Here is a 20,740-nt window from a genome sequence, read left to right as displayed (position 1 = left end):
GGTACAGGAATCATTCCAAGAATTACCCTGTGGCAAGAAAATTTGAGATCAGTTATGGAGTCCCTACTTTTGTGCCTACCACTAATAGAGGTTAGCTGAGCAGGTACAAGGGACAGGGCCTTTTCTGTGGTGTCCTCTTGACTTTGCAATTCTCTTCCAAGATATATTATCAGCTCTCCTTGGTAATGTATATACAGTACTTTAAAAAGGCAAGGGGATGCTTAAGAAGAGGACAAGCCGGTTGAACTGGTTCCCAGAACCCGCCTTCAGTCGGAATTATTAGCACAACTCCAAGTCATTCTCCCGGACAGAGCAGTAATGCAAATGGGTCTACTTCCAGCTTGCACGTTCCCGCCTTCTGTGTGCCTGCAGCTACTTCTGCCTGAAGCTTTGTCTCAACCTGCTATTACTACACACAATAGTGTCACTGACTTTCCACCAGCTACCCTCAGAACCCACAAACGTTCGCTTAGAAGTGAGAACTCAAGGACGTAAGAAGAGCCTCTTGACAGTGGCCCATCTGGCCCAGCCTCCTGTTCCCACATTGGCCAGCCAGATGCCTATGGGAAGCAAGCAAGTGGGGCCTGAGCACATGAGCACCTGGTTCCAGAAACTCTTTTCTGAAGCACTACTGCCTCCTGGTGTGGAGGCAGTGCAGAGCCATCATGTCTAGTCGCCATTGATCAAGGAAGTCCCTCCGTGGTCACTGAGGCTGACTCCCAGGAAAGTGTGCACAGACCAGAACGCCGCCTTGCTTGTTCTTGGCTTCATTTTACAAATCCGACCTCTGTTTCTCATCTTCAGGCATTACGGACCCTCCTCAAGGTAGAACACAGGTTGTTTTCTAAACCTCTCCAGGGTAACTGGGCATGAATACCCACTGCACCGATAGCCCTTTCCTATGCATGCCAATATAGATAAAATGTCTACAGACATGGGTATGCCAGTACAGATTGAAGCTGTATGTAAAGGATATATTATTCTCTGTGGACCTTTAAAAGGATGTACCGTAATTTCAGTCTGAGTTCCACAGATGCTATAACCTGCATGAGCAAAGTTAGACTCATGCTGAGCCTAATGAGAAATGACAAGCCTTGTAAAATCACCCTAACCTGCCTTTTAAAGCAGTGTTCTATCCCAACAAATGAACTCATTTCACTTCCTTTTGCCACTATCCACTAAAACCGAAGCTACTTCATCATTTATTGTTTAATTGTCATGATATATATCTAGGAAGCTGCCGTTACAAACTTAAATTATTATACCAGTTACAATGGATGGCCAAGAAGGACTTTGCCTGTAAATTCTGTCTACTGAGATTCCTTTGGCATAGAAAAGTAAAAGGGTGTACACTCTTGTATACTCTACAACCAGTGTCCCCAGTTTGAGAAGCGGTGTACACACGGAGATACCGACGACAGAAGAATGGAGATCAAAATTGATAGACTATGCGGAATTGGACAAATTAACTGGGAAAATTAGATACACTAAAGACCAAAAGTTCATCGAGGATTGGGGAAAAATGGTGGATTATCTGAAAAACATATGTGGTGTAAATATAACGCTAGTGGGATTTCAAGAGGCACTGTAAAAACAAACAAATAAGTATTGTTTATTAAAAATAAGGGAGCAAGGGGGAACAATGGCAATGCGAAAGAAGGAATGTGTATTAAAGGTATAAATATGGATGATTGTCAGAGACGCTGAAGGAAGTAAAAAAAAAAACAGTTATGATTTGTTGTATTCGAGATGAAATGTATAATTGAATGGAAACCAATAAAATTTATTTTAAAAAAGAGAGAGAAGTGGTGTACACACACAATGCCAGCCATAATGCGCATCTTGTTTCTTATGAAAAACTGCATTCTGAAGCATTTCTCCCCAAAGCAGCTTCAATCTGAATCGAGAAAAAGAACAACCCAGCTTTAAGCTGGCAATGTCTACACAGCCTTGGTTTGTTACCTAGGCAGCTGTGCCTGAACCTGAAGCGGGGGGGGGGGCATCAAAAGACCTTCAATCTTGAGTTAAAGCTCTTTTGAACTATATTGGAGGTCCTTCAAGCCACAGTCTTAGCCACTATAGTGCTCAGATTGGGAGTCCTGCAGGTCAGGTGTTAGCTGCTTGCAAAATCTACCAGAAGAGCTGCTGGCTGGAAGTGGAGGGGGTGGTGGTAGCCTCCAATTCTAGCTGGAAGCCTTACATAACAGGCTGCAATCCTTATAGCCTGTGAAGTCGGGTTGATACCAGAGGAATGTTCTCGTGAAACGTGGTGAGTAAGTCTCTGAAGGCCTGCTGACTTTCTCAGTCTTGGTCATCTTGTGACTGGGGGTAGGCTACCTGATCCTTCTTCTGGCTACCTGGCTACTGGCTACCTGGCTTTCTTTCTTTCTTTCTTTCTTTCTTTCTTTCTTTCTTTCTTTCTTTCTTTCTTTCTTTCTTTCTTTCTTTCTTTCTTTCTTTCTTTCTTTCTTTCTTTCCCTCCCTCCCTCCCTCCCTCCCTCCCTCCCTCCCTCCCTCCCTCCCTCTCTCTCTCCCTCCCTCTCTCTCTCTCCATAATAGGTGGTGCACATTCCATTGAAGAATATAAGAGCAGCCTTACTGGATCAGACCACAGGCGCATCTAGTCCAGATTTCTGCTCCCACTGTGGCTGACCTAATGCCTCTATGTTATTATTATTTTACTGGCACAATTTATGAATGGGTAAAAAGTTGGGGTGGGTGGGATCATGGCCCACCAGGTGGGAGGGGGGATCCTCTTATGGCTTTTGACATGAGCAGGTGCTGTCTTATCCAGCCCCAGTGACGTGTTTAGCACTGCCTTGTGCAAAGTTTGGGCAACAGAGAGGCAGGGCTGGCCACAAGCTGCATCATGTGACCCTGGCCAGGCCTGCCCCCTTAGTGGGGCTTGAGTGGGCAATCTCAACATGGGAACTCGTGCCAGCCCAAGTTCGGGGGGAGCAAGCAAATAGTGACTGAATCCACCCCACAGTTGTCTTGTCTCAGTTTCTGATTGACCCTCTGTCCTAACTGATTTCACTCCAGCACTCTGTCTCCTTATTTGCTGTGCAAAAATTAAATGCTGGTTAATGTGTGCACGTGGGTGTGTGAACATATTGCAGCACACAGGGATGAGAGCTTGTTTAAGTTCCTTTCGCAGCCATGATCTTTGCAAAAATTGTCCTTCAGGGCAGTTAGCCTTAGAAAAGAAATGGCTTCCCACTGGTGCCAATGGAAATTCCAGCCCCAACCCCTGGATGCTAGTTGCCATTGGGGAGATTTAGTACAGAGACTGCAGCAGGCTTAAATCTCCCTTTTCTGCACACTGAGAACAATCTTTTTAATTTTTTAAAACATGTGGCTCTGGTTGCAAATCACATAATGAAAGTAAGGTCCAGTTAGGCTTGCCTGTTCTGCTTTGGGGAGGGGGACTAGCTCTATGGGCTCTTTCTTTTGTGTTTGCTTCAGGGCTCTCCTTCCACGCTGATGTGGTTTCCTACATGGATCGAAAGATATGCTCAATTTGTTTTTGTCTTGCAAATGCAGATGGAAGTCTAGCAAATATAATAATAATCCCTTTAGCTTCTCTCAAGTCTGGCAGAGATATCACCTAAGGAAAAGCCTCCAGATTCATCTTGATGCTCAGAACTTTGCAATTTCAATGGCAAATCTAGTTTGAAGTATTCCTACTGCTTTCAAAATACTGCTTAGCCGAGTCCCACCGGGGAATCCATATAATGGTACTGCACTCGCGTGAGAGACAATGCTAATGTATCCAAACTGCAATTCGCAGCTAACATTGTAAAGTGGGAGGAAAGTGATGTTGTTAGAGCTGCCAGTTGGTGACCCCCACATCACACATGAAAAACATATTTAAAGTACGTAGCTCCCCTGCCCTAGAATCCTGGGAACTGTAGTCTACCCCTCACAGAGCTACAGTTCCCAGCACTTTTAATAAAGTTCCTAGGATTCTTTGGCCACATGCTTTAAATGTATGGTGTGGATGTAATGCCCAAGGATGCCCTCTGTCTGACTTATTATCAGCCCAAAATGAAATGTAGCAATATTGCTGAAGGGAAGGACAGTGACACATGTGCAAGACTCCTCATTGTGTGGTGCTCTTACGGCTCCTTGTGTTGAGATTGCTGGCACATATGAATGGATTACTTTGTCAATTACTAGGTACAGAAGACTTCCAGAATTGCATTTTCTTCAATTTGGCTAAATTGCAGAAGCAAGTAATGTATGTCAGCGCAAACAATGATAGACTGTTGGTCCTTAACAAGAAGATGCATCCAGAATTATCTTGTATCATTTATATTTCTCATTTATCAGGCAAAACATCAACAGCCCAAACACTAAAATGCTAATTAAGAAATGTGAGATGCAAGTAATGAGCCAGAAGGGTAGAATAAGAAATGTCTGGAAAGAATGCTGCTTAGGAAGATATGAATTGATAGTGAGGTGACACATTTGGAAAGGGCCTCGGACATCTACGGCACACAATAGCGAATGATCAAATGCTACAATACTTGGGTGCCAAATAACAACAGAATCAGGTTGTGTGAACTTTGGAACTAGAAATATGCCAGTGATTATTATGGTGTTAAGGCCTAATTCCAACACAACAATTCTAACCCATTACTAGGAAATACATCACAGCAGAACTTACTTTGGAGTAAGCAGGGATTGTGTGGGGCTCCATCTGTGGGCCTTTCTAACAGATGCAACAGTACGACATTATCTGCAAATGTGGAGAAGCAATCCTGGTCGAAAACAGGACAGATTGTCTTTAACAGCCAATTCTAAATATTTTACTCCTCATGCCGAAGCAGTGCCATGCTAAACATAAAACGGAAGTTGAGGGAAGGGGGATGGAGTTGTGTCAGAGTTGTGTCATAAGACAGAGAGCACAAAGGAGAGCACACAAAAGCATCTCCCACAAGCCTGAATGCCGGCCTGGCTTCCAATGGCGGCGCTGCAGCCCACTGGCCCCTTGCAGGCAGTGGTGCCCCTCTTTCCAAGCCCACTTCCAGAGGGTGGGTGGGGGGCCATAACCCTGCAGGCAAGAGCAGGGAGAAAGGAGGAGACATTAAGACAGGTGAGGAAGAGGCAGGAGAAGGGGGTCGCTGGTGGGGCCACTTGGCCTGCCTGACCACAGGGGCTGATACATGCAGGAAGGATTTCAAGGCCCACATCTTCAATGTAGGCCATTGTGGTGTCTGGGTTCAGGAGGAAAGCTGGAGGACACAGAAAGAAGAATCATGACAAATATGAGAATGGCTCCATGCTGAGAGTTAATTTGCACAAATGGGCTAGACAGAAACAGATGGCAGAGAGGGAAAGTGTTGACTAATGACACCTGACTGCCAGATGACCCTGTGGGTTTAAATGTCGGCATGACATCTGAATTGGTGCCAGGAGCCCCTCCGCTGCTTACCCTTCTCCTGCATTTTATTAAACTAGTAACTTTGGTGTGTTTGTGCACGTGCTTAGTAACACACACCACAGTAAATTCCTAACAAACAAAATAGGAACACAGTATCTGATTGGGAGGATCAATTGCATGCTGTGTGAAATATACAAATCACATCAATTTACCACATGTTTGCTTTGTTGTTTTTTAATTGTAGCAGAGTTTTGGACTGGCGTTAGTCTTATTACCCTAAATAGGATGAAGAGGAGGAAATGTGAGTTTGAAAATATATTTTGTTGATCCTGGCACCCAGGCTGGAGACTATACTGTATTGGTTTTGAAAAGCAAAAGGTATGCACACATTATATCCAGGATCCAGAATATGATTAATAGCAGAAATAATGGTATGTGAATATTAATCCTAAATAACATATTTCATAATAAAGCACTTATAGAGACATTAATCACTTGAGATTTACAGTGTCTAGTTTGTAAGCTTCAGTGTTTTACTTCTATATTTATTGTTGTGGATTAGCTGCATTACGAATTTACAGTTTTGAACATTTTATTTTAGAGAAAAAGCAGTATTTTCTTAAATTCACAGCAATACAAAATGGCACCCAGACTATTATTTTGATACTTCAGCAATTCAAAAATAACCTAATATATAGATTTCTTGAATAATACAAAATAAAATTGCCTCAGGCCAAGACTTTTTATGCCAAGTCACAGTCCGGAGAAAAATTTTATGGCTACATTATAAACACGAAAAATATGGGTTTATAATGGAATTCCTGACAGACCTTAGCAGAAGCTGCTATAATATCTTGAATCTGATTTAGGAGAGGTTTTCAATAATACTGTTCCAAGACAGTCTGTCGGGGACTGCTAAGAAAAACATAATGGGTTTCTTTTTCCAACTGGCTTGCTGTATTTGATGATAGTCTAGGTGTTTTATGGAAGATTATTCTGGAGCCCTTAACTCCAGTATAATCTGCCTGGCATCACACAGAATCTGTGGGGTGAGTTAGGTTTGCAGGTATTGCTTCAAGGAATAAAGGTTATGTTAACATCTTGCACAAACTAGTGATGATTAATTAGAGGATCTGAGAAAGAGCTTTTCCAGCCTTTTTGTTCTACAGATATATGAACATTTGTGAACATCTTACTGTAATTTGGGTGATATCAGGAGTTGGGGGATGTTCTGTCAGAATGAGACCACTGTAAAAATTGCTGGCAGCTTTTTGCCCTTCACTTAATAATTCAGATTAAAATGAAGTGAAGTTAACAAATAGCTAGTCCACTGTTAATATGATAATCCAGGAGTGAGGAACCTTTCACCAAATGTTGCTGAACTACACCTCCCATCATCCCTTGCCACTGGCTGGGCAACCCTTCCCCACGCCTGATGACAACCCTTCTGCTGTCAATTCTCTTCTCTCCCCCCACCTCACAGGCTGCGGTTTTGTTGTTGCTGTGGAAGGGAAGAGGAAACTGCATCAGATTAGATTGGCTAATAATAGTCTGCTGCCCCTGGTCGGAGAGCACAGAATGATGGTCAAAGGGAGGAAGGAGATGACTTTGTTTGCAGAAGGTGTGACTAGGGAGAAAGTGAGAGGCTGAGCATGAAGAAAATGGCAGCAAGGAAGAAAGAGAAAGCAGAAATGACTCATATCACACGAGAGGGAAAGGGAATTTGAAAATGGAGGAGAGTGAACAGGAAAATATCCCCACATACAAGCTTTAATTAATGGGATGATATGCTTCACTGGCAGCTCTCCAAGGGCATTATGGCTGCCCTTCTTTGCAATGTGTTAGCCATAATTAATAATACTGTAGTAATTAGAGGAACATAGTCTGATGAGTGCTGTAGTTTTCAAAAGGACTCTGGGGAATGAAGCACTTTGCCTCTGTTGGAAATTAGTCTTCAGTCCAGTAGGATAGCTGCCGCTTTGCAACCATGTTAATCAAGTCAGTGTTCCCATACTACCTGGTGAGGTGAGCTTCATTTCTTCTGGTAACCCTTAAATATCACTTGGCATGCACACAATTGCAAGACAATTTTTAAAAATCTGCAGACCGCTATCTCTTTTGGGAGAACACGGCACATGAACAATTTGGATCAAGTCACCTGACAAACTAGAAGAAACTGTACACTCTTTCCAACAGGATCATATTCTCTTCCTATGGTATTCCACTTTATCCTGCTTTGTTCTCAATGCATAAAGTACTATTAGGTGGCTGGTACGATAATGTACTATATGTTATGTTAGTCACCTAACAAAGGGCATCGGCCTTGATACAGCTGGATCATGTTCCATCAGATGCCTTGGAGGAAAGGAAAGAACTTGCTGCTCAGAAGATGTCAGTGAGGCGGGCCTCACTGCAGAAAACATTCCAGGAGCAATGAGCCACAACTGAAAAGGTCTTCTTGTTGCCAACCCCAAGCCTCAGATTTCCATGTGTGCAGTGCAGCTTGCTGGCACTTAAGATCTATTGATAAGGCCCTAAGGTCTTATTTGCTGCAGCCCCCTCTCAGAGATCCCCCTTCCAAGGGAGGTTTGCACAACCTCCTTGCCATTATTCCACAGATAAGGTAAAACTCCTTCCTATTCCAGGAGGTCTTGACTGTGGCATCACATGTTCTCTGCTGCTCCAGAGAAGCGGACACGGAGCAATGGTTCCAAACTACAAGAAAGAAGATTCCACCTAAACATTAGGAAGAACTTCCTGACAGTAAGAGCTGTTCGACAGTGGAATTTGCTGCCAAGGAGTGTGGTGGAGTCTCCTTCTTTGGAGGTCTTTAAGCAGAGGCTGGACAACCATATTTCAGGAGTGCTCTGATGGTGTTTCCTGCTTGGCAGGGGGTTGGACTCGATGGCCCTTGTGGTCTCTTCCAACTCTATGATTCTATTCTATTTTTTACAAAATTTGTCTGTGTTTAACTTTCTCCTCCCCCCACTTTCCCCTCCCCTTTTGGGTGTGAAGTTTTTATTGTATTTTGAGTGTGTAGAACTGCTGGGATATATTTTATGAACAGTGCTATATAATTTCAGATAAATAAATCAAATAACCCAGGACCTGCATACATATCTTAAAGTGGATTTTTACTTTTGTTGTATCTTGTGTTTTACATTGTTGTGACCTGTCCCTGAGATCACATGTGCATTTGGGGGGGGGGGGACACACACATTTTTTCTGAGGTCCCTCAGCTAGCAATGGGCCAACAGGATCCAGCAGATCCCTGGCGAGCTCTGCTACCTCATCCTCAAAACACCCTGATGCCCTATGCCAGCTATCACTTGCAAGAATACCACTAGTAGCCCCTGCTCTTGGCACAGTGTGGGCCTCCCCAGTGGAAGAACCTATCATTGGCAGAGCCAGGCAGAGAGAGGCCTCTGCCCAATCCTAAGCCCCCCAGGAGCACAGCTCAGAGGTAAGGGAGAGCTCCCAACCTCCTCTATACCCTGTTGAAATTTCTAACGTAGGCAAGACCATTCTCTAAAGTTCAATATCTCTGGTTTACCATGTTTATTTAGAGTTACGAGTTCTCAGTGGTGATGTCTCCAACAGCTGCCCTGGAGGCTGCCCTGGAGGCTCATCGGAATGAGAATCCAAGTATCTTCTGGGGGCAATCTTGAGGTCCCCCCGCCCTTTAAGCAAGCATTTAATGGTTCGCTTTAGCAATCTTTATTTTTAAAGAAGTTAAAACATATGTAGTTTTATTATTTGTATGGTAGCATTTCATATTGTACCTTGTGGAAAAGAGAGGGAATGGATGTGAAACCTACTCAGCATAAGCAAGAAAATAAAATATAGCTGACGAACAAGCAGAGAATCTTGATCTTGAGATGGCTTGATAAGTCCTTGGTTTAAATTCTTCTCTGCTTCCCACTGAACTTCCTACCAGAGCAGCCCCATTAGTAAACTACATTTTATGTTAATGTACTTGCTTGGAGTGATAATTATCTCAGCCTTTCGCCCTGGTCCTTGCTAGTGTGAGTGTGTCGGTATAGCATAATAATTATACAATTAGCCTTGTCATGGCAAGGAGCTTTGGGAATAGAGACATCTTGAAGTTTAAAATGTGGACAGCTGATAGATGACAGTCATTAAACCCATCCTTTGTTCACTCCCTGATAGGCTTTTCAGAGAGCTGTAAGCCAGGACTCCTTAATGAAAAATAAAGACCTTGAACCACAGCTACATCTCTTCACCTCCTCCCAACCTTTCCGCTCACCCCTGCTTCCTCCCTCTGCACACACAGTCTGTCCATCTTTCACTCCTGGCTGCTTCAAAATAACGAAAGCTGCTCCTAACTAGCACGTTTATCAATCAAATGCTGCCAAGGAGAATAAAAAGGAAAATGCTGCTCTCTAACAATGCGGCCAAATGGTCCTAATCTTAGAGCCATTTTTACGGTGGAGGCTTGCTCTCTCTCTCTCTCTCGGCTTATAATCAAGGTTGTTGAGCCGCGCCGAAGAGGTGCAGGAAATGTACTAGTGTTCCTCAACTGGATTTTTTTTAATGTGTGGAAATCTGCTTGGAGCCCAAGCAATTTTCTATCAGATGAGAATCCTGATCTCAGCTTTATTTTGTGCACAAAGATGTATTAGCCTAACTGCAATGGGGAAAGTAGTTTTCAGCCACTGAAGCTGGCCAAAGATGACTAGTTATTTCTCCATGGGACTTAGCCCATAGGAGGATAATTTGTATTATTTTTGCCACACTCTCCATGCGGTCCATAAGGCTCACGATATGGCATGGATTCAGTGGGTGGCATTGCAAGCCATCTTTCCCCATCAGCTTCCAGGACAAGAGCAAAGGAGCTGTGGTTCAAGGTCTTTATTCATCTTGGTGCTGGGCTAGAAAGAACAAACTGTTCTTCTCTCTTATCCCTTGAAACCGACCAAGGAATGAAGAGTGAAATTGGGAATGATCTTCACCCACAGAAAATAAAATAAAATAAAAGCTGGGATGATACCTAGATTCTTGAAGGAAGGACACTTGGACCTTGTTGAAGTGGTTGCTCAAAATATTCTGAAATGTGATTGTTAGTTTCATGATTGTGGGAGGTATGGAAAGAGATCTCTGCACAATTGCATTCTGAGTTATATATATATAGAGAGAGCTCTGAGTTGCAAATGTACAGCTTCTCTTTTTCCCTGAAGGAGGAAATACCCTATGGGAGGCAGGCAACATCAGAGCCTGACTTTCTTTCCTGAGAAAATCTGATTCTGCCCATTTTCCTGGCTAACATTCTCTTTATTGTACTTTCTAGCCTCCCTCTCGAGTGACGCTATGCTTTGCCTTGGTTAATGTAATTTTAGAATTCTTTTATATTCACAAGATGTTAAAAGGATCTCCCCCAGGATCTGATTTTCCTTCCCTGACATTCGAGTGTATCAAACTGCTTATTACCTTGGCTTATTATTATTATTGGAAAGTAACACTTATGGAATTATTTGAATGTAAAATGTGATAAGCAGACTTGACAGCCTCCCAAGAAAGAAACAAATGGAAATACAGTTTGGACTGTAATTCACTATGGTGCTGCTAAGAGCACCTGCCATGCCCTAAGAAATGGTAAATGAGTTACAGCTGAATTCACATGACCATGTTCTGTATTCAGTCACTGTAATATCAAGTGAAGTTTTGCATCTGTGAAACATGCATCCCAATCAAGCATCAGAAACACACCCTTCTTATCACCTGATATCGTTCACAAAAAGCAAACTTTTAAAGGAGGCACTCCATACCATCAGCAACTAGTAGCATACATGGCATGTCTGCCTCTTATCTTCTTCCTAGATGGCAGAGGCCATGTCCTTACAACCTAGCAAACACCGAAAACCATGCAAATTTTAATCAATGTGAAGATCGTATGCAGGGATAATAATAATATAATAATAATTTATTATTTATACCCCGCCCATCTGATCTGGCTGGGTTTCCCCAGCCACTCTGGGTGGCTTCCAACAAAACACTAAAATACAATAACCTATTAAACATTAAAAGCTTCCCTAAACAGGGCTGCCTTCAGATGTCTTCTAAACGTTTGGTAGTTATTTTTCTCTTTGACATCTGGTGGAAGGGTGTTCCACAGGGTGGGCGCCACTAATGAGAAGGCCCTCTGCCTGGTTCCCTGTAACTTGGCTTCTCATAGCGAGGGAACCGCCAGAAGGCCCTCAGCACTGGACCTCAGTGTCCAGAACAATGGAGGTGGAGACGCTCCTTCAGGTATACTGGACCGAGGCTGTATAGGGCTTTAAAGGTCAGCACCAACACTTTGAATTGTGCTCGGAAACGTACTGGGAACCAGTGTAGGTCTTTCAAGACCGGTGTTATACGGTCTCGGTGGCCGCTCCCAGTCACCAGTCTAGCTGCCGCATTTTGGATTAGTTGTAGTTTCCGGGTCACCTTCAAAGGTAGCCCCACATGGAGCACATTACAGTAGTCCAAGCGGGAGATAACTAGAGCATGCACCACTCTGGCGAGACAGTCTTCGGGCAGGGAGGGTCTCAGCCTGCATACCAGGTGGAGCTGGTAGACAGTTCCCCTGGACACGGTATTAACCTGTGCCTCCATGGACAGCTGTGAGTCCAGAATGACTCCCAGGCTGCGCACCTGGTCCTTCAGGGGCACAGTTACCCCATTCAGGACCAGGGAATCCCCCACACCCGCCCACCCCCTGTACCCCAAAAACAGTACTTCTGTCTTGTCAGGATTCAATCTCAATCTGTTAATCCACCGGAGATCATCGACCAGTGCGACTAAGGCAGTTTCAGTCCCATGATGAAGCCTGAATCCCGACTGAAAGCGTTCCAAATGGTCCGCTTCTTCCAGGCGTGCCTGGAGTTGTTCAGCAACCACTCGCTCAATTGCCTTGCCCAAGAATGGAAGATTTGAGGCTGGGCAATAGTTGGCCATATTGGGATTTAATTCTAAATAGATATGCATTGAATTGCACTGCAAGACTGCAACTCCTTGCTTAAATTATGCTGCCTAGAGAACTTTAGGGTTTGATGTACAGTAGCATGGAGGAGAATGTCATGAGGAGAATCCCAAACTATCTCTGCCCCAATGCCAACACAAGAGATTGCGCAAGTGAAAACCCGGCCACTTAACTCAATAGCAAGCCCATGCTGTCTGTTCTACCACATGAGCACCAGAAAATAAATCTGAGATGAGGAGCCTGTGGCCTGCCAGATATTACTGCACGACAACTCCAATCTCCCCACCCACTGGCCATGCTGGAGTGGGTGGGTGCTGACAACGGCCGCAGTCTAAAACATCTGTAAGGACACAGCTTCCCAACTTTAAAAAAACAGCCCTATCCTACCATGAACCTAAGGGGCAAGTATGCTTTTGAAATATTAGACAAGCCTTTCTCTTAATTTTTCAGTAAGTCACTCAAATTTGCCAAATCAATCTCAAGAGAAAACTCAGTTGCTTCTCTGACAGAATATCTGCTGCAAAGAGCAAAATGAATTGAAAATAACCCTTAAAGCCTAAAATATAGACCACAAATGCATGAGAAAGGCCGCTGAGATTTCAGTCCTGAGTGGATATTGCTTAGAAACACGAACCAATCGCCAAACTTCAAAAGACATCACCAGAGGCTATTGGCCCCGGCAAGCCAACCGAGGGCCTCTGCAGGTTTTGCTACTCTTTATGCAAAAGTCAAGACAGCTTGAAATGAACATCCATGCATAATGAGATCTTCTGAACCAGCAGGCGTAATAAAAAACACTGCAGAAAATATAACAAAGACCGACCCAGTAGGGTGACGCCCAGTGCAGCACAGCCAACCTCATTATGATAAACCATTCAATAAACAACATCCACCACTCAGCTAAAGGTAGCCTTTCCTCTTCCTCCCCTTCCATTTTCAGCCTTGATACAGAAAACTGTTGCAGAAGTGGGTACAGAAAAAGATGTCGTTATTAAAAGGAAAAGGGAAATGGGTGGCGCTGTGGGTTAAACCACAGAGCCTGGGGCTTGCCAATCTTGACTTTAAGAAAGCCAACTTCATAAAACTTAGGGAAGTGCTGGGTGAGATCCCATGGACAGTAATACTAAAAGGAAAGGGAGTTCATGATGACTGGGAGTTTGTTAAGAGGGAGATAGTAAAAGCACAACTTCAGGCAATACCAATGAGACGGAAACATGGAAGGTGCCTAAAGGCTATCTAAAGAACTTTTAACTGAGTTAAGATTAAAAAAGGATGTGTACAAAAAATGGAAAAGGGGGGAAACCACCAAAGAGGAATTCAAACAAATAGCCAGCACGTGTAGACACAAAGTCAGAAAAGCTAAAGCACAGAACGAACTCAGGCTTGCTAGAGAGGTTAAATAATAATAATAATAATAACCGCCCATCTGGTTAAAAGCAACAAAAAAGGCTTTTATGGGTATGTTCATAGCAAAAGGAAGAACAAAGAAACAGTGGGGTCACTCAGAGGAGAAGATGGTGAAATGCAAACAGGGGACACAGAAAGGGCTGAACTCCTCAATGCCTTCTTTGCCTCAGTCTTCTCAGATAAAGAAAACAATGCCCGACCTGAAGAATTTGGAGCAAATGATTCAGCAGAGGAAACACAGCCCAGAATAACTAAGGAGATAGTACAAGAATACTTGGCTAGTTTAGATGTATTCAAGTCTCCAGGGCCAGATGAACTGCATCCAAGAGTATTAAAAGAACTGGCAGATGTGATCTCAGTACCACTGGCAGTCATCTTTGAGAATTCCTGGAGAACAGAAGTCCCGGCAGACTGGAGGAGGGCAAATGTTGTCCCTATTTTCAAAAGGGGGGAAAGAGAGGACCCAAATAATTACCGCCCAGTCAGTCTGACATCAATACCAGGGAAGATTCTGGAGCAGATCATTAAGCAAACAGTCTGTGAGCACCTAGAAAGGAATGCTGTGATCACCAATAGTCAGCATGGATTTCTGAAAAATAAGTCATGTCAGACTAACCTGATCTCATTTTTTGACAGAATTACAAGCCTGGTAGATGAAGGGAATGCAGTGGATGTAGCCTACCTTGATTTCAGCAAGGCATTTGACAAGGTGCCCCATGATATTCTTGTAAAGAAGCTGGTAAAATGCGGTCTTGACTATGTTACCACTCAGTGGATTTGTAACTGGCTGACTGACTGAACCCAAAGGGTGCTCATCAATGGTTCCTCTTCATCCTGGAGAAGAGTGACTAGTGGGGTGCCACAGGGTTCTGTCTTGGGCCTGGTCTTATTCAACATCTTTATCAACGACTTGGATGATGGACTCAAGGGCATCCTGATCAAATTTGCAGATGACAGCAAACTGGGAGGGGTGGCTAACACCCCAGAGGACAGGATCACACTTCAAAACGACCTTGACAGATTAGAGAATTAGGCCAAAACAAACAAGATGAATTTTAACAGGGAGAAATGTTGGGCAAAAAAACAAACAAAAAACGAGAGGCACAAATACAAGATGGGTGACACCTGGCTTGAGAGCAGTACATGTGAGAAGGATCTAGGAGTCTTGGTTGATCACAAACTTGACATGAGCCAACAGTGTGACGCGGCAGATAAAAAAGCCAATGCAATTCTGGGCTGCATCAATAGGAGTATAGCATCTAGATCAAGGGAAGTAATAGTGCCACTGTATTCTGCTCTGGTCAGACCTCACCTGGAGTACTGTGTCCAGTTCTGGGCACCACAGTTCAAGAAGGACACTGACAAACTGGAACGTGTCCAGAGGAGGGCAACCAAAATGGTCAAAGGCCTGGAAACGATGCCTTATGAGGAACGGCTAAGGGAGCTGGGCATGTTTAGCCTGGAGAAGAGGAGGTTTAGGGGTGATATGATAGCCATGTTCAAATATATAAAAGAATGTCACATAGAGGAGGCAGAAAGATTGTTTTCTGCTGCTCCAGAGAAGCGGACACGGAGCAATGGTTCCAAACTACAAGAAAGAAGATTCCACCTAAGCATTAGGAAGAACTTCCTGACAGTAAGAGCTGTTCGACAGTGGAATTTGCTGCCAAGGAGTGTGGTGGAGTCTCCTTCTTTGGAGGTCTTTAAGCAGAGGCTTGACAACCATATGTCAGGAGTGCTCTGATGGTGTTTCCTGCTTGGCAGGGGGTTGGACTCGATGGCCCTTGTGGTCTCTTCCAACTCTATGATTCTATGAATTTCTTGTGGGTGTTTCACATCCAAGTTCCATTTTACTTTGTTATACTTTCCTTCAGTGTCCCAGTTCTAATGTTTGCATCTTCCCTTTACAAAAACACTTTTTTCCCTATGAATTGGCAGGGTAGTTGTCCCTTCTCCTATTCTCCTATTCCATACCCAACGCTTCCTGATGAACTCAATGTAACTTGTCAGGGTGGATGGGTGCCTGCAGAGCTTTGAGGCAGCATCACAAAGTAGCCTGTGATGAAACTGCCACTCTAGCAAATTAAAACACATGGGTTCATGGTGTTCCATGAAGAATAGGTGCATGTCTAGAAGAAGGAAGGTCTAGACACTGGCCAGGAAAAGGATGTGTGAGAGACCTAGCCAGGCTAAGCCATGCATTAAGGACTTCCAAAGCAGCTGACATCCACTTCCCAGTCCGCTGATCCAGTAAGGCAACAAAAGCAGGAGTTGCAATGGTTCCTGAAGAGCTATCATACATCCCTAGTGGGCTGGTCTAGGGCAACTGTGTTAAAAGTTTTGATGTCTTTAATGATGTGCCATGTTTTAAGGGAAGGAAGTGCCCAGGAAATGGTGAGTGACAGATCACTCACAGAATGTGGTATGTGGCCTGTGCCACCCCCTCAAATGGTTCCCTTTCACAGACTGGAAGAAAAAATTTCAGTCTAAGAAATATTTCAGTCCAAGAAATAGGAAAGAGCAAACACAATCCCCAAACTTTGTTTTTCTACATAGTTTCTGCAGGGAAACATGCAATGATATGGTGGAAGGGACTGGTATTTGTTTTCGTTTTTTTATCTTGGTTATTTGAGAAAACAAAGACTGAATTATTGTAGCAAATTATTTACTTTGGATCCTTTTCTCAAATCCCACAAGATATTTACCTACCTCAATTTGTTTCAGGTATGTGAGATCCAGTTCTCCAAAACTTGACTCTCGCTTTACATCCTCAGCTTGATTGTCTTCTTCATTTAATTACATTTTATTTATCAATTTCAGAAAGTGATTTCTTCTCATATATCAGATTTGTTTTAGAGAAATTAGTGTATCAATAATGAAAAATGCATGAGATCTAAAGCTTGACCCAGTGGAAAAATCTTCAATATATACTTCCCAAGATAACAAGGGAGAAAAAAATCCACAGAGCCCGCATTCTCCCTCCCAAACCCAATCACAATAAAACATATTCCATAAATTAATAGAATGCAAAATTTATTTTTGTACACCAGAGATATGGAGCGTAAGCAAACATCTCAAGCAGGGAATCTCAAAAAGCAGCAGCTGATTCTGTAAGAGCTTACCTTGGCTATCTGGACACACCAGTTCAGCAGCAGCTGGGAGCCAATGTTATCCTTGTGTTCATGAACGTAGTCCAATAAGCAGCCGTGGGGCATCAGCTGAGTAACTAGCTGGATGGTTGGGCTCAAGCAGACTCCTAGTAGCCGTACCAGATGTGGATGATCCATGCTTGCCATTATAAGAGCTTCCTGCAATAAAAAGCCATATATTTAAAAGAGGCACTTAATACCACACTTCCGTGCCCAAGTGAAGCTACTTGGGCTGGTCCCACTATGTAGCACTGTGAGTGGGAGACAGGTGAAGGCAGGAATTGGTGTCTAAATGATGTTCCTAGTATGGAGGGGGGAAGGTTGCAAACTGGGCTTCATTTCAGCAGTAAAATGTTTTGAGCTGGCAATGAAAGCAACTTTGGCTACACTTATTAGGATGTCCACCATTTGCATTGCAAGCTGTGACTCCTTTCATAGGTACATCTGTGTACATCTTTGAATCTGGATTCACTAAACACATCATTTCAATGAATGTATCACTGCGCCATGGAGCAGGAATAGTGAAAAGCAAAAAAGGCAAAGAGGTTTCCTTTGAAAAAAGAAAAAGAAAAGCATGGAGCTACTTCCTCCGTGTTCTCTTTCAAAATGCATGCATTTCTGATAAGTTTTTTAAAAAATAACTACAGTGCTTCACATGTGGTGGTAAAAAAAATATCAAATGATCTTGCTGTTAGTAGTATGAAACCACCATCATCACCCCCAGTCCTCCAAAAGAGGTAGAAGGGTAGGTGGAAGTGGGGTGGGGGAATTATATAGGAGGGGAAGGAGGCTGGGTTTGTATTTGAGAAAATTGCTCATCAGAGCACAAAGAGCATTTGAAACCAAATTGCAGTGTATTTGCATAATGGTTCTTTTTTTCAAAAAAAAGAAAGAAAGAAAAGATGAACAAGACATTAATTGTAGGGTGTGTGTATAATGAAAATAACAGATGGTTTAACCTTTTCTTTACTTCTAATATTTTTGAAATTATGTCAACTCATGTTTTTCAGGGCAGGCGTAAGGACTCAGTGTAACTCATGGCAGGTTTGGGCCAGCAAGGGAGAAGAGGCAGGAAGAGCAGTTCCATTTAAACCATTTGTTCCGTGTTAAAATTAATACACTAGTCTGTTGCACGGGGTCACCGAGATGCAATGTTAGTCGCTTTTCGACTGACACCAGAAAATAGCACTGAAGGCCGGCAGAATAAATACATGTTGACAGGTACATTATCCATTTTTGAGAAACAAAATAACTCTCTGGTTTATGCCCTCTCCCCCCCCCATAAAGTTTTTTCTTTCTTTTCGGCAAAGAAGCAAGCGTTTCTATTTTTCTTCATGTTGCCTGAGTGGGATATGGATTCATTGTTTTTGCACACCAAAAATCAGTGGCAGGTGTGGGAAAATGGGAGAGACAAAAGTATGTTGATAGACATATTAACTTCAGTGCATGATCTCCTGCTCATCTGCTGTTTAATGCTCTATTTGAGATATGGAAAAAGCCATTTATAATGAATAACCAAACTGAGATGTGTTAGGATGTATTTATCCTGGAAAGGCCATATTGCATGCCCCAAGAAAGGAGGGTATAAAACACGTAGAGAGCACACTATACCAGTATCATAAACACGAGGACTTTCATGCCTCAGTCAGCATGACTAGTGTTCAGGGTTGATGGGAGTTGTAGTTCCACAATATGTGAAGGGCACCATGTTGGCTACCCCTGTACTATACTGTAATTGGTCTAAAGGATCATGAATCAATTCTGTCATTTGTATTGATGTAAACCTCCAGAACATATTTTGTATAGCTAACTATTAGCTCTATCCCCAGTATATTTCATCTTATTGCTAAGGCTAGTGGCTAATGCAAATAAAGTTTCTATCTGTCCACTGTAATTGGACTAGTGATAGGCAAAGTTCTGGGTTCAATCTGGAACTAACATGACCTACTTAGTAACATTAGATTCTTTCATGCCCAATTCTTAAATATTGGGCATGCTGTTGTCCTCCCAATGACATAGTGTAATTGGGCCCAAGCAGGTCTCCTCCCTCTGTGACCCATCCCCACCTCCTGAACTTGCAGTCAAGACCTGCAGCCTTCCAAGGCACACATGTTAGGTATCCAGGAAACTACATGCAACATACACAGACACACTTCAAAACAGTGGCATGGTGATCTCTCAAAAGAGATGCCTCCTTTTTTTTTGCTCGTGGTTGTGAGCTAGGAGCCACTTTAGTCATGAATCTAGGCTCGTGGGCTTCAAGTCAACACAGGGATGGATGAAGCAATAGTTTAAGGCAGGGCTTTTTTTTCAGCTGGAGCTCACCGGAGCTCAGCTCTGGCACCTCTCAGGTGGGCACCATTGCCGCCATTCTATACCAAATCGTAGCTAAAAGGGCCAAGAAGCGATATTGGCGTTCTAAGAAAACAAGGGAGAAGTTAGTGGTGAGCTCCAGTGAGGGTGGATGATCACTAAGGAGTGGGTTCTTTCAGTGGTGGCAACCAATTATGGAAAGGACTCCCTAGAGAGGCTTGCTGCGTGCCTGCATTGTGGTCTGTGTGGCCTTTTTATTTTCTCAGCTGTTTTAAATACGTAAGAACATATGATGCGTTTGCTGGATCAGGTCATCCTGTCCTCACAGTGGCCAACCAGATGGCTGTGGGAAACCAGCAAGCAGGACCTGAGCTCAAGAGCCCTCTCCCCACCTGCGGCTTCCAGCAGCTGGCATTCAGAAGCTCTGCTGCCTCTGACAGTGGAGGTGGAACATGACATGCTTCCCTGTGGCGGCTTCAAGGCAGTCTTACATTGCTTTATGCTTTCTTTGTGCTGATTTTTATGCAGATTGTTGTTGATGTTTAAACCTTGGTTGTATTACTATAGTTTTAATACATGGTTTGTGTTGGGACCCCCCCCCCCCCGAGGACCTTGCTGGATATATAAATGTCAAAATTAAATAAATGAAAATAAATGAATTTCAAATGTGGCATGACAACTTATACCAAATTTGCCTGTTTCAGCAGCCTTGCTACAACTGCCAGTTAGAGTGTGGCTCAGCACCACCTGCCTTCGTATGAATACACACAAAAATAGCCCTGTATTGTACCCATGAAACATGCAGACCTGGTCCAAGATCTTTCTGTGACAGCTTGATAAACTGAAAAGTTGTAATGCACCATGACATTGATAAATGTTTTTGCCTTTCTGAAAATATATGTATAAGTGGATGCCTCCTTAAATTTGCCTTCCCCTGTCTTGGTTTTCTATATTGCAGCCACAAAGACTCTTTAAAGTACTTAAGAAGCTCACTGTACTCTGGGCTGGGAATTATTTGCAAAACCTCAAATGTGTGCTGTGTGACAGGAGAAAGATATTAGAGCGGACACACATTTTTTTCATTAATTTTATGGTACCTGTAATTGCTACAGCAAAGAAACATGTCTACAGTGCATGTCTGAGCAGCCTTTGGGAGGAAGCAATTACAAACTGATGTATCTTCAACATATTTTGCTTGCATATTAAGTTTGGGAGAACCTCCTGCAGAATGCATCCCTCTAGACCTGGCTAACTGCTGAAGCTGACGTTGCCATATGTGGACGAAAGAAAAAAATCAAGAGAGGAGCGAAAAGAGGTGCAAATATATAACTAACCATTTAGTTATATGCAGAAACAAACAAACAAACCTATCCCCAAGGGTCTCCCAAGAATATAAAGGCACCATTTACTGACGCATCAGAGTAGCTATGGGTCAATCTAGGTGTAACAGGATCAGTGATCTTGGTTTTTCAAGCAATGGGACAGCCACGCTTGTTGTTCATG

At 43.2% G+C, this 20,740-nt stretch overlaps 1 protein-coding gene across 4 annotated transcripts in view; it reads right to left on the bottom strand.

Moving 5' to 3' along the window:
- The window catches only part of ERBB4 (erb-b2 receptor tyrosine kinase 4), a 779,780-nt gene that overhangs the window by 92,199 nt on the left and 666,841 nt on the right, over positions 1–20,740 (bottom strand). For all 4 annotated transcript variants that reach the window (XM_081904442.1, XM_081904441.1, XM_081904443.1 and 1 more), the window contains one exon: positions 16,898–17,083. In XM_081904442.1, coding sequence (XP_081760568.1) covers positions 16,898–17,083 — 186 coding nt within the window. The remainder of the gene's footprint in view (positions 1–16,897; positions 17,084–20,740) is intronic.

This window comes from Podarcis melisellensis (assembly GCF_964234715.1).
Source record: "Podarcis melisellensis genome assembly, chromosome: 1".
In the NCBI taxonomy this organism is placed as follows: domain Eukaryota; kingdom Metazoa; phylum Chordata; class Lepidosauria; order Squamata; family Lacertidae; genus Podarcis; species Podarcis melisellensis.
This window is presented reverse-complemented; position numbering and strand designations above follow the sequence as displayed.